This window comes from Ceratotherium simum, chromosome 33 (genome assembly GCF_057802395.1).
Source record: "Ceratotherium simum simum isolate JZ-2026a chromosome 33, ASM5780239v1, whole genome shotgun sequence".
Lineage (NCBI taxonomy): Eukaryota > Metazoa > Chordata > Mammalia > Perissodactyla > Rhinocerotidae > Ceratotherium > Ceratotherium simum.
The window spans coordinates 14,178,778-14,191,519 of NC_141932.1; the positions used below are offsets into that span (position 1 = coordinate 14,178,778).

The 12,742-nt window shown below is 48.2% G+C and overlaps 1 protein-coding gene across 1 annotated transcript; it reads left to right on the forward strand.

Annotated features, from left to right (window-relative positions):
• Positions 1-3,196: 3,196 nt before the first annotated feature.
• Positions 3,197-12,338, forward strand: CRX (cone-rod homeobox). Its single transcript, XM_004440206.2, has 4 exons — positions 3,197-3,312; positions 9,779-9,912; positions 10,677-10,828; positions 11,691-12,338. Exons 2-4 carry the CDS (start codon positions 9,813-9,815, stop codon positions 12,336-12,338), a joined length of 900 nt encoding a protein of 299 aa, XP_004440263.1. The 5' UTR covers positions 3,197-3,312; positions 9,779-9,812.
• Positions 12,339-12,742: the final 404 nt, after the last annotated feature.

Consider the following 12,742-nt stretch of genomic DNA (forward strand, 5'->3'; position numbering starts at 1 on the left):
TTTCTGGATCAACTTATAAGATTAAAATAGTTCAGCTTTATAGAAAACAGCCAAGCAGTTCTCCAAAGTGATTGCATCATTACATTCCCACCAGCAGGATATGAGAGTTCCCCAGCAACATTTGTGATGTTGGTCTTTTTCATTGTAACCATTTTGGTGGGCATGTAATTGTATCTCGTTGTGGCTTTAATTTGTATTTCCCTAATGACAAATAATGTTGAGTGTTTTTTTGTGAGCTTATTGGCCATTTGTATATCTTTTGTGAAGCGTCCCTTCTGGCTATTTTATTACTGAGCTGAAAGAGTCTTACGTATTCTGGATATAAGGTCTTTGCCAGTTATATGTTTTGCAAATACTTTCTAGCAGACTGTGGCTAGCATTTTCTTTAGCTTCATGATGATTTTTGAAGAGTAGAATTTTTTAAATTTTAATCAAATCTAATTTATCAATTTTATGGGGTTTTTTGGTGAGGAAGATTAGCCCTGAGCTAACATCTGTTGACAATCCTCCTCTTTTTGCTGAGGAAGACTGGGCCTGGGCTAACATCCGTGCCCATCTTCCTCTACTTTATATGGGACGCCATCACAGCATGGCTTGATGAGTGATACATAGGTCCACGCCCAGGATTTGAACCCATGAACCCTGGGCTGCCGAAGCAGAGCACACAAACTTACCCACTACCCCACCGGGCTGGCCCATAATTTATCCATTTTCTATTTCGTGCTTATTGTTTTCTGTGTCCTGTCTAAGAAAACTTTGCCTACTCCCAGGTCAAGAAAATTTCTCTCTGTTTTTTTCCCAGGAAATTTATACTTTTGCTTTTTGCACTTAGGACTATGATCTATCTCAAATTAATTTTGTATATTGTGTGCGGGAGAGATTGAGGTTCTTTTTTTTTCTTTTTTTTAATATGACTATCCAGTTGTTCGAGCATAATTTATTGAAAAGATTTTCCTGTTGACTTACTTTGGCACTTTAGTCAAAAATCAATTGACCATAAAGTTTAGGTCAATTTCTGAACTGTCTATTCTGTCCCATTCGTCTATTTGTTAGTCCTTATTCATACCATCCTGTCTTGATTACTGGAGCATGACAATAAGTCTTGAAGTCACGTAGTATAAGTTCTCCAACTAGCATTTTTTTCCTGATTGTTTTGACTATATTAGATCTTTTGAATTTCCATATAAATTTTTTCCAAGTAAAAATATTTATTTTTTTATTGTTTATTTCTTTTCCATATAAATTTTGAGTCAGCTTGTCAATTTCTAAAAAAAAAAAAACATCCCCCTGGGATTTTGATTGGAATTGCAGTGAATTTAAAGATTAGTTTGAGAAGAATTCACATTTTAACACTACCGAGTCTTCCAATCCATGAGCATGGTATAGTTCGCTATTGACTTGGGTCCTCTTTAACATCCCCCAGCAGTGCTTTGTGGTTTTCAGCAGGACAATTATCTGAAAGAAGAGATGACAGGATTTATGGATGGATTGGATGTGGAGGATGAGGAAAAAAGGGGAAGGGCAAGGCTGAATGCCAAGACTTCTGCCTGAGTCACCGGGTGTAGACGAGAGAGAAAGCAGCTTGCTCCGGGGGATACAGTTGAGAAGAGGAAGAGCCCAGATTAGATGCCAGGGCCACATGCATGACCTTCCAAACCCACCTCTCCACACCCTCCCACCCAGGAGGGAGAGCAAATTGGTGTCAAAGTTCCCGGAGGAGGTGATGTAGGGAAGCTGGCGTGCGAGAACCTATTCTTTCCTCCCCCGCTGCATGGCCAACTTTCCTTCCCAGCTCTGGTGGGCCAGGAGGGTCTGTCATAGGACTGGATTCTCCCCTCAGTAGCCTCCTGACTGGTCCCCGAGGGTCAGATGGCCCCTCCCTCTTTCCCTGTCACCCTGGCTCTTCAAGCTAATGAGACCTGCCCTGATTCCCCAGCCAGGCTGCTGGCCTTAATCTCTCCTAGCAGGGGGTTAGTGGGGGGAGATGTGGAGAAAGAAAGGGCCCCTTATGGTGAGGCACAATGACCCAGCCACAAGGCAGGATTACCACGATCTCACGCACATATGTGTGTGTGCGTGTGCATGTGCATGTACATGTTTGGGTGTATGGGGAAGTAGAACAGACCCATGTGGGGTCCAGGAGCTCAGGGAGATATTAGTCTCCAGAGAGAGGGCCAGAGGGAGATAGACACAAGGGCAATCAGGGGTACAGACCAAGAGAGGTGCCAGGATGGGGATAAAGACAGAAATGAAAGGAAAGCTAGAGAGAAAGAAAGCGAGAATCAGAGGGATAGGCAGGGAAAAGAGAGAGAACAGTAACAGACGCTGGAGCTCCAGAGGTCGGATCAAGAAGAACAGAGGTCCTGAGGGGAGGTAGACAGACAGGGAGATGGGGACAGAGAGACACAGAGGCTGAGAGAGACAGAGACACCAAGACCAAAACAGAGACAGAGTCACAGAGAGAGACAGAGAATGAGAGAGATGGAGAATGAGAGAGACCAAGACGGAAATACAGGAAAATCGAAAAAGACAGGGACAGAGAGAAACAGAGATGGAGAATGAGAGGGGCACACAGGCAAGTTGGCAGAGGTGGCATAGCCTGAGGCCCAAAGAAAAGAGAAACTGAGGCACAGAGACCCTAAACAAAGACCAGTGGTGTGGAGGGAGGGAGAGAGAGTCCAGAGAGGAAGAGGAAGTGGGAGAAATTGATGTCTGATGACGTAGAGACAGGAAGGTCAGAGACGAGAGTGATAGAAGCTGAGACAGAAAAAGGGAAACTAAGGCAGAAAAAGAGAACAATGGGGCAGTGCAGGGAGGCACTAGTTGGCAGACAGTTGGGGAGAGAAAGGGTGACCCAGTTAAAAGATCCAGATAGCCCTGCACCCCTCATTTTTCAAATGATCTCTCAGGACACCCAGCATTTCTCTCCTTCCTCTTTGACGGTACAGTCAAAGCAGGAGGGACACCAGTTAGACCTAAGGAAGAACATCCCTGAGGTGTTGGAGCTTCTGGTCACAGGCAGGAGCTGGGGCCTCCCTTCCCCGTCAGCCCTAATTGCCAAGATGTCATGGGGTGGAGAGGAGGGGATTAGGCAGACGGTGCCCCTCCCCCTCCCGGCCAATGTCACCTCCTGGCTCCCAGTCGAGTCCCCCACCCGGGGCCAGGATTACCCTCCGAGATCCAGGCCACGGCAAATGACATCACTCCCAGCCAGGGCTTAAAATCTCCCCATGTGAGGGGACTGGTTTCCTCCAGCCTCTGCCATCTGACGACTCCGTCCAGGACCTGGGCCTCCATCCTTCCTTTCTGAAGGTGAGGTCGTCGGCAGAGGGGATGGAGGAAGCGGGAGGGAGAGAGGGGAGAGGAGAGGGCAGAAGTTGGGTTCATTTTATTCCTGGCTGTGTTTTCAGTGTGCGGCACGGGGTCTAATAAGAAGGAGCATGTGATGTTTGCTGAATAATCATACATGGAACAGAGGGTCCATCCTGACGTGTGGGGAAACGGGGCTGGGCTGTGACTGCAGCATGAGGGAGTGAGGGCAGACAGCAAGGGGGACTGGCCCACGGCATGGAGGCACTGGAGCATTCAGGGATGGCTTGTTGGTGAGGTGACACAACCGAGCTCTCTAGGCCTCCACGGCTGGGGCTACCACCCCTGTTCAAGGCAGCCCCCTAGCACATCTCCTTGGAGTATTTTCTTTAAAACTCTTATCACTGACTGAAACTTTCTCTTCCTTTGTGCGTTTATCCACTAATTGCCCATCTCCCCACTGAACCTTGATTTCCAAATATTTGAGTGCCTGGCATGTGGTTGGGGTGCCTAAATATTTGTTGAATAGATGTTGAATGACAGAAATAGAATCAAAGAGACACACACACAGAGGGCCCGGGTTTTGAGGCTGCAGCGGAGGGAGGAAGGGTAGATGATGAGACTGCCCGAGGGTGCTGGGAATGTGACGATTTGGGGATCACAGTGGTGGGGAATTGATTATTTGGGGACCTCACTGCACCCGGAGGCTCCGGCTTCCCCCAGGTCCCACCTCGGGTAGTGGGCACATGCACCCCAGCCGCTTGTCCCACCAGATGGCAGAGCCAATGGCGACTGCAGAGATCCGACAAAGGAGGGCCTTGAATGCGGCTGAGCTGGAGGAGTCTTGCCAAGGGCTGAAGTGGAACCACATGAGGCTGGGTTAAAGCCTGCTTTTTTCTTGCTGTGTGGCCTTGGGCCCTTCACGTGACCTCTCTGGGCCTCAGTTTCTTCATCTGCAAAGTGGGGACAATGACGAGTTGCTGTGATGATCCAGTCAGATGAGCCACGGGAAGCCCGTGTCGTAGGCCTAGACTGCAATGAGTGCAGGGGAGGGGGCTGGCCTCATCCTGCTTTGGGGGATCCCAAGTGGATTTGGGGGTCAAGGGTAAGGCTCTGAGGCCCTAGAGATCTGGGTTCTATTCCTGGCTATGCCATTCACCCTTCGTGTGACCTCGGGAATTGACGGAACCTCTCTCAGCCTTAGTTTCCTCATCTGAGAAATGGACATCTGAGCTCCGTGGGGCTGTGGTGAGCATCCTAAGAGGCTGAGGAGGTTGGTGGTCAGGACGGTACAGGCTCGGGGAACATGTGCTGGCTCAGCCCTGGCTCTGCCACTGACATGGCTGACAGGACCAGGGTCTCTACTTCTCTGAGCATCGGTTTCCTCTTCTGTGAAGTGGGGATGATAATAGAACCTACCCCGTAGGAAATCTTTGCTGGATTCTTGTTCCCCGAGATCTTGTTCCCAAGGCCCTCAGTGCAGTGTCTCTGCAGCTGGGCATCCCAGCTGGGGGTCCTTCTGGCTGTCAGCTACCTGACCTGGGGCGGGCACCTTCCTCCTCAACCTCAGGCTCATTTTCCCATCTGTGGAATGGGATTATCTCCACGTCTGCCCACAAGGTGGGTGTGAGCCTTCAGGCCTCGCCTGTCAGAGCACCTGCTCTGGTGGGAACTGGGACCCAGTGGATGCTGGACACCAGGAGCCCTTGAGCACTAGCCTCACCCCGCAGGTTGGTCCCCAGGGCAGGGATGTTGGTCTCCCTTGCCCCACCTTCTGGGATTATGAAGCATCGTTGTCTCGAGATTCACCCGGCAGGATGATGATAGGGTTGCTGTCAGGCTCATTGTAAATTCTCAATGAAAGGTAGACATTGTAGTTGTCTGTGCTCCTTGAGATGGGACAATAAAGCCTTTGGCTCAGTGTCTGCAGAGGGAAGGAGTCCTGGGGGTCCTGATATCAGCTGCCTGGTTTGCTGCCAAACCCAGAGAAAGGTTTCAGTGGGTATCTGATATTTTTTGTTGTTATTACTCTTTGCTGATGTCCTGTCCACAAAGCACTTCCTGGAGATCTGAGGAGTGGGCAGACCCTCAATCCTGGAGGTCATTATCATTATCAGCTACTTGATCTTGGGTGAGCACCTTCCTCTCCCTGAGGCTCAGATTCCCTACCAGTGGGATGGGATCATCGGAGCGAGGGAATTCTAGACTTTTCCTGGAAGGCCAGCTGCTTAAGGATAAATATGTGCAGATTTGACGGTGAAGACAGTGGAAGTAGATGCTTTTGCTCCAGGCCTTGCAAATTGTCCCTAGCAGGGCAAGTTCAGAAATCTCCCTGTTTCCACTCTCTCTGGAGGTTTCGATGAAATGTCACCGCTCCTTGAAGAAGGGAGAGAGGACAGAGGGAACCCGTGCTCTGGGGCTGGGAGAACAGGACCTTCGGGAATTCTCCAGGGCTGGAATCCCAGGTTCCCACCACAGCCTGTGTGTGATCCTGGGCGAGTCATGGTGCCCATGCCTGAAGATGTTCTCATCTCTAAAATGGGAACATAATAGTAATACAGTGTCTATGTCCCAAGGTTATACTGAGGACTGAATGACATCCTGCATAGAGAAGGCTTGTGTATTGGTTATCTATGGCTGTGTAACAAGTTACCTCAAAACTTAGCAGCTTAAAACAGTAAACGTTTATGATATTATACAGTTTCTGAGGGACGGGAATCCAGGGGCAGCTTTACTGGATGATTCTGGCCCAGGGTCTCTCGTGCTTATAGTCAGATGTTGACTAAGGTTGGAGAATCAACTTCCATGGTGGCTCATTCCCGTGGCTGTTGGCAGGAGGCCTCAGTTCCTGGCCACACAGACCTCTCCATGAGACTGCTCGAGCGTCCTCGTACCATGGCAGCTGGCTTTCCTTGGACCAAGTCCCAACCCTGGAAGTCACACTGTCTTGTCTGCAATATCCTATTGGTTGCACACATCTGCCCTGCTCAGTGACAGGGAACAACACGAGGGTGTGAATACCAGGCTGAAGATTACGGGGCACTACCGAGGAAGGCTGTTGATTCTTAGGATTGAAAGTTGTTGTTCTTGCTTTTATTATTATTATCAGCACTGAGCCTTCCCATGACTTTCCTATCAAGTCTTATAATCCAAGTCATTTTCTCCCTTGATCTCTCTGCTCCTGTGACACTGGACAGCTTGTTTCTCCTCCAACAAGACAAAACGATTCCAGCCTCCAGGGCTTTGCACCTGCTGTTCTCTCTGCCCCGAAGCCTCCTCCCCGAGATCTCCCCTTCGCTGATAAGAGTCCTTCATCTTGCAGCTCCAAAGTCACCTCCTTCCAGAGAGGTCTTCCCTGGTCATTCATCTAAATTAGATGCCTCATCCTTACCCCAAACCCCATCACTCTCAGATGACCCCGTTTAATTTCCCTCAGAGCTCTTGAAAGTCTTTGAAAGGATTTTGATTTTCTAAAAAATCTCTTTCCTTGTTCACTGCCCGTTTCTCTGACTGGAACCTGGAAGTTCAATCCTGTGAGAGCAGAGAGGCTGTGTGTCTTATTTCTTGCTATATCTCTAGTTCCTAGAGCATGGTTGACTCTCAAAAAATATTTACTGAGTGGACAGTAGAGTCAATTTATAATAAATAGAACTCCCCCTCGCAAATGGGGGGTGAGAAGGATGGGACAGTAAATGAAGGAAGGGGCAGGACCTAAATTAATGTCATCTGTTTTTTACTCATTGGCTTATTTTTCAAATATTTATTGGGGGTCCTGGAGACCCGGCAGGGACTGGGGAGACAAACAGGTAAACAAACTTATAAATACGTCATATTTAATACACATGATGTCCTGCAGAACAGGAGCGAGAAAGAGTATGTCTGTGTGTGTGTGTGTGTGTGTGTGTGTGTGTGTGTGTGTGTGTGTGTGAAATCCAGTTTAGGGTGTGGGACGGCTCCCCCGGGAAGTGATATTTTGAGCTGTGTCCTGGAGGAGGAGAAGGGTGAGCTGCTGAGGGGGGTCCGGATCAGAGGAGGCATTCCTGGCCCTGGGAACAGCTTATGCCAGCATCCGGAGAGGCCGAGAGGTTTCCTGAGGCCAAGCTAACGAGGGCAATAGGAAGCCCTAGAAAGGTTCTCACGGTTTTTTTCTTTTTAGTTCTTATCATTGTTTTTGTTTCTGAAAAGATAACACACACACAAGGTTCAAAAGTGATCCAAACTGTATAAACAAGGTATGGATACAGCGCACCTCCCCAGAGGCAGCCACTCTAACAACAACTTGTGTCCTTCCTGGCAATTTTCTATGAATATATAAGCACATATATACATATATATGCATTATATATATATTTAAAAGAAGGTAGCGATTACATATATAAACAGATGTTATATATAATATATAAAATATATAATAGATGTTATAATATATTTTATATATTTATATTTTTAAGTTAAATTTATTTTTGAATAAATTAAATATATTTATAAATACATAGTAGATAAATATATTAAATATATATGTAATCACTACCTTGTATTAAAAATCACAGATGGTAGCATGCTATATACACTGCTCAGCACCATATTTTTTTCCTTTGACTATATATAATATATATTGTATATGTACATATTATATAATATATATTACCAAATTATACATAATATATATTGTATAATACACATACACACACCACACACCCCTATTGTCAAAGTGTAATTTAAAAATACTTAAAAACCTGACTTTCAAAGATTTATTTAAGCCATTAAACGAGAGGACCAGCTGTTTCAAAGGAGAGTTCAAGGAACAGAGATTAATACAGTTACTCAGGAAACGAATAACTGCTGAAAAATGTTTGCCAGGTTAGATAGGAAACTGGTTTAAGTCCTACAGGGGAACCAAACTGTATCCTTTGAGGTTCTCTTTTCTATCAGTGGAATCATTGGCGATCAAACTTCTAGAAGTTACTATTTACCTTGTCAGAGTAATTAGGAAGTAATTAATAAGTACCCTAATCAATAGTGAATAATAAATCCAACAAAGACACAGTTCTCTAGGAAATGAAATGATCCTTGTGTGGGTCTGTAGGACAAGCCTCCAGGGGGACCTGGAAATGACAGGCTGTCATCCTTTTGTCTTATTGCCAAGCTTAGGATGATTTTTCTTAACTATATACTAGAGATCTTTTAAAATCAATTCATAGAAAGTAGCCTCCTACTTTTTAATGACCGTATAGTATTCCCTTGCACACATGTACCGTAATCTACTTAACATAACTGACTGAATTTACACAATTTACATAATTTATTTAATATATCCCCTTTGCTGGGCACATAGGCTGCTTCTACATTTTGGCGATTTTAAAGATGCTGCATTAAAAAAGAAACATCTACTTGTAAATAACAACAATGATCACCAACAATTGCATAGGACTTACTCTGTGTCAGGCACTATTTTGAGCACCTTAAATGGCCGTTAATGCATTTAACCCTCACAACAACTTAAAGACATAAATGCTATTTTCATTCCCATTTTCTGATGAGGTCACTGAAGCACCCAGTGAAGGTGAATTGCTGGGAGAAGGAAAAAATGGCCTTTTTCTTTGATAAATATTTCTAATTTGTTCCGATCCTCGCTGCTGCCGACCTGACACGAGTGTGCCTGTTTCTCCACACTGAGGCCAGCCCTGGAGTCATCAAACATCTTTTATCTGGGCCAGCCCAGTGGGGCATAGTCATTAAGTTCATGTGTTCCGCTTCGGTGGCCTGGGGTTCACGGGTTTGGATCCTGGGCATGCACCTATACGCCACTGCTCATCAAGCCACGCTGTGGCGGCATCCCCCATACAAAGTAGAGGAAGACTGGCTCAGATGTTAGCTCAGGGGCAATCTTCCTCACAAAAAAATAAAACAAAAAGAACCTCTTTTATCTTTGCCAACCTGATGAGTCAAAAATGGTCATGGAAGATCATAACTCACTGTCATTTTAATGTACACTCTCTTAGGGTGACCAACCATCCCAGTCTGTCTGGGACTCTTCTGGTTTGGGGGCTGAAGGTCCTACACCTCTAGAAGCCCCTCCGTCCCAGGCAGACCCAGGGAGAGCTGGTCACCCTACTCTCCCAGATTCTGCGTGAGGCTGAACATCTCTTCCGTGGTCATAGAACGAAAAGATCTTGGAGAGGGAGTGACAGGATCAGATTTTTTAATGGACAGAGTAGGAAGAAGGGCTTCCATGTAGGATGCCCATTACAGCTTCAGCTCTCTGCTTTACAGACAGGCTCTCCATGAAGCTTTGACAACCTTAAGCAGAGGGTCGTTTTATGGGTAGGGAAACTGAGGCGCAGAGAGATAAATTGCCCAAGGTCACATACCCAAGAAGAGACTGAGGCAGGATTTGAACCTGAGCCTGCCTGTCACTACTCTGTGAGTAACTGGAAGTGTTTGAGCATTGCCCCTTCTTCTCTTACAGGCCCCTGTCCTGGGCCCCAGTGTCTGTGAAGATCATGATGGCGTATATGAACCCGGGGCCCCACTATTCCGTCAACGCCTTGGCCCTGAGTGCCCCCAGTGTGGATTTGATGCACCAAGCTGTGTCCTACCCGAGTGAGTACAGTCCTTCTCCCCACCACAGGCTGGCCCCCATCTCTTGGGGGCCTCTGGGGTCCCTTGCCTTCAGGAAGAAGATGGACACTTATAGGGATGACTGACAAGGTGGCTTTTCAATCATAGAGCCATACACCAGCCATATGTGTTCATCTGCAACTGCAAAACACTACTCCGTGTCACCTAGGGAGGCAGGAAAGCAGATGGACATTCGTAGACATTTAGGGTAGTGGTTCCCTCTGGGGTGACAGAGGGGGAAGCCATCTGGAAGGGGGACCCAGAGGAAGTTCCATCTGTTAGCAATGCTTTATTTCTAAGAGAAGTGAGCACTCAGTTTTTTGGGGCATTATTCTTTAGTTGTTTTTTCTCTTATTCAGTTGAACATGATGGACCTGCCACTTTTATAGGCTAGAAATGGTTAATTATCTGCAATGTCATGTTTCAACTGAATGCGTCTTAGTGCATAAGAAATTTTAGAAAGGGGGTGAAAACCAAGCTCATATAGCTCCTTACAGGGCTAAAGACAGTCCTCCTCAGAGTGAGGCCTGAGCCCCATCATGACAGGCAAAGAGGGACCCCATTTCCCAGATGGACAGAGTGAGGTCAAGAAGGTCAGAGAATAGGCGCACCCTCAGTTTTGGCAGATAAACACCCAGAAAGGGCTTCTCAGCGTCCCACGCACCCTCAGGGCCTCACACCAGCAGAGGAAGAGAATGGGAGGCCTGGATCCCCCTGAGGGTCCCATTTTCCCGTCCTCACCCCAGGCGCCCCAAGAAAGCAGCGGCGGGAACGGACCACCTTCACCCGGAGCCAGCTGGAGGAGCTGGAAGCCCTGTTTGCCAAGACCCAGTACCCGGACGTGTATGCCCGCGAGGAGGTGGCTCTGAAGATCAATCTGCCTGAGTCCAGGGTTCAGGTGGGATGTTCTGGTCCTTGGGCCCCTCCTGGCCCTTCCTGGGCCCAGAGTGAAAGGAAGAGGAAGAGATCATAGAGTAACAGCCAAAGTCATAAAGGGCCCTAATAATCCCTCATCCCTGTTATTTCACTGGCCTCCTCTCTTCCACTCTCCTCCACTCCCATCCCTTCTCACTCTACTCTGGCGACACTGTCCCCTTGTTCTTCCTGTAATGTGCCTGCCAAGCCCACTCCCGCCTCAGGACCTTTGCACTCTCTGTTCTCTCCACCCAGAACGTTCCCCACCCCCTTGTTCAAGTCAGCCAGTCAACTCACCTTGTCAGTCAGTGAGACTCACACCGGCCATCCCACTTAAAGTTGCCATCTTCCCCCGCCCCAGCTCTACTGGTCCCCCATCTTGATCAATAGGTTCTTCCATAGCATTTATCACCTTCTAAAATACAATGTGGTTTACTTACTTACTGTTTATTTGTAATCTGGCTCTTTCAACTTGAATGCCAGCTCTGCTGATGTATCCTCAAAGTAGTAGAAGACGGTTAATGTGTGTTAATTAACTGATTGGATGGATGGATGGATGGATAGGTGGATGGATGGGTGGGTAGATGGGTGGATAGGTGGGTAGATGGGTGGATGGATGGATGGGTGGGTGGGTGGGTGGGTGGATGGATGGATGGATGGATGGATGGATGGGTGGATAGATGGATGGATGCGTGGGTGGATAGAGTGCCCCATAACTGATTGCAAACTGGAGAAGTATGATTCTGGCTTGTCTCACCAATAAGCATCATCATTCCTGGGCACCACGAGGGCTCTCCTGGGCCTCTTCCCCACTCACTCACACGATTTCCCCTCTTCCCCCCCAGGTTTGGTTCAAGAACCGCAGGGCCAAGTGCAGACAGCAGCGGCAGCAGCAGAAACAGCAGCAGCAGCCCCCAGGAACACAAGCCAAGGCTCGTCCTGCCAAGAGGAAGGCAGGCGCATCCCCAAGACCCTCCACAGATGTCTGTCCAGACCCCTTGGGCATCTCAGATTCCTACAGCCCCCCTCTACCTGGGCCCTCAGGCTCCCCCACCACGGCAGTGGCCACTGTGTCCATTTGGAGTCCAGCCTCAGAGTCCCCTTTGCCTGAGGCCCAACGCACTGGGCTTGTGGCCTCGGGGCCTTCTCTGACCTCAGCGCCCTATGCCATGACATATGCCCCCGCCTCTGCTTTATGCTCCTCCCCCTCAGCCTATGGGTCTCCGAGCTCCTACTTCAGTGGCCTGGATCCCTATCTCTCTCCTATGGTGCCCCAGTTGGGGGGCCCAGCTCTCAGCCCCCTTTCTGGCCCTTCTGTAGGACCCTCCCTGGCCCAGTCCCCCACCTCCCTGTCAGGCCAGAGCTATGGCGCCTACAGCCCTGTGGACAGCTTGGAATTCAAGGACCCCACAGGCACCTGGAAATTCACCTACAACCCCATGGATCCTCTGGACTACAAGGATCAGAGTGCCTGGAAGTTTCAGATCTTGTAGAAGATATTCTTCTCCACCTCTTGTCTAAATCTGCCTCCCTACAGCTTAGATACTTGGACAGCATCCCTGAGAAAGAGCGGGAGCTGGCGGTCCTTCCAAAGGTTGTGGCCTCTTTGGTTTCGTGTGCGGCTTAGCTGAACACGGCCCACCCCTTTCCTCCCTGGGAGAGAGGCTCCTCCCTGTCCTGGGGCAGCTCAACAGGTCTTAGTAATTCTCTCAACCCCAACACCATCTCACGTGGATTCTAACTGGCATATTAGACCATGAACCCCAGACTTCAGAAAACTGGTGCTGAGAACTAGCCCGGAGACGAAAGTAAACCAAGCTTGCGGTTGACTTGGGGGTAATGCTTAGGTCTGAATCGAGATGCCCTTGAACAAACAGGTAGGGAGGCTCGATTCCTT

Bases quoted from the DNA above. Each gene is read 5' to 3' on its own strand.
- CRX (XM_004440206.2), top strand. From the start codon at position 9,813: ATGATGGCGTATATGAACCCGGGGCCCCACTATTCCGTCAACGCCTTG. The intron at 9,913-10,676 runs GTGAGTACAGTC...TCCTCACCCCAG, and splicing joins CCAAGCTGTGTCCTACCCGA to GCGCCCCAAGAAAGCAGCGG. The intron at 10,829-11,690 runs GTGGGATGTTCT...CTTCCCCCCCAG, and splicing joins TGCCTGAGTCCAGGGTTCAG to GTTTGGTTCAAGAACCGCAG.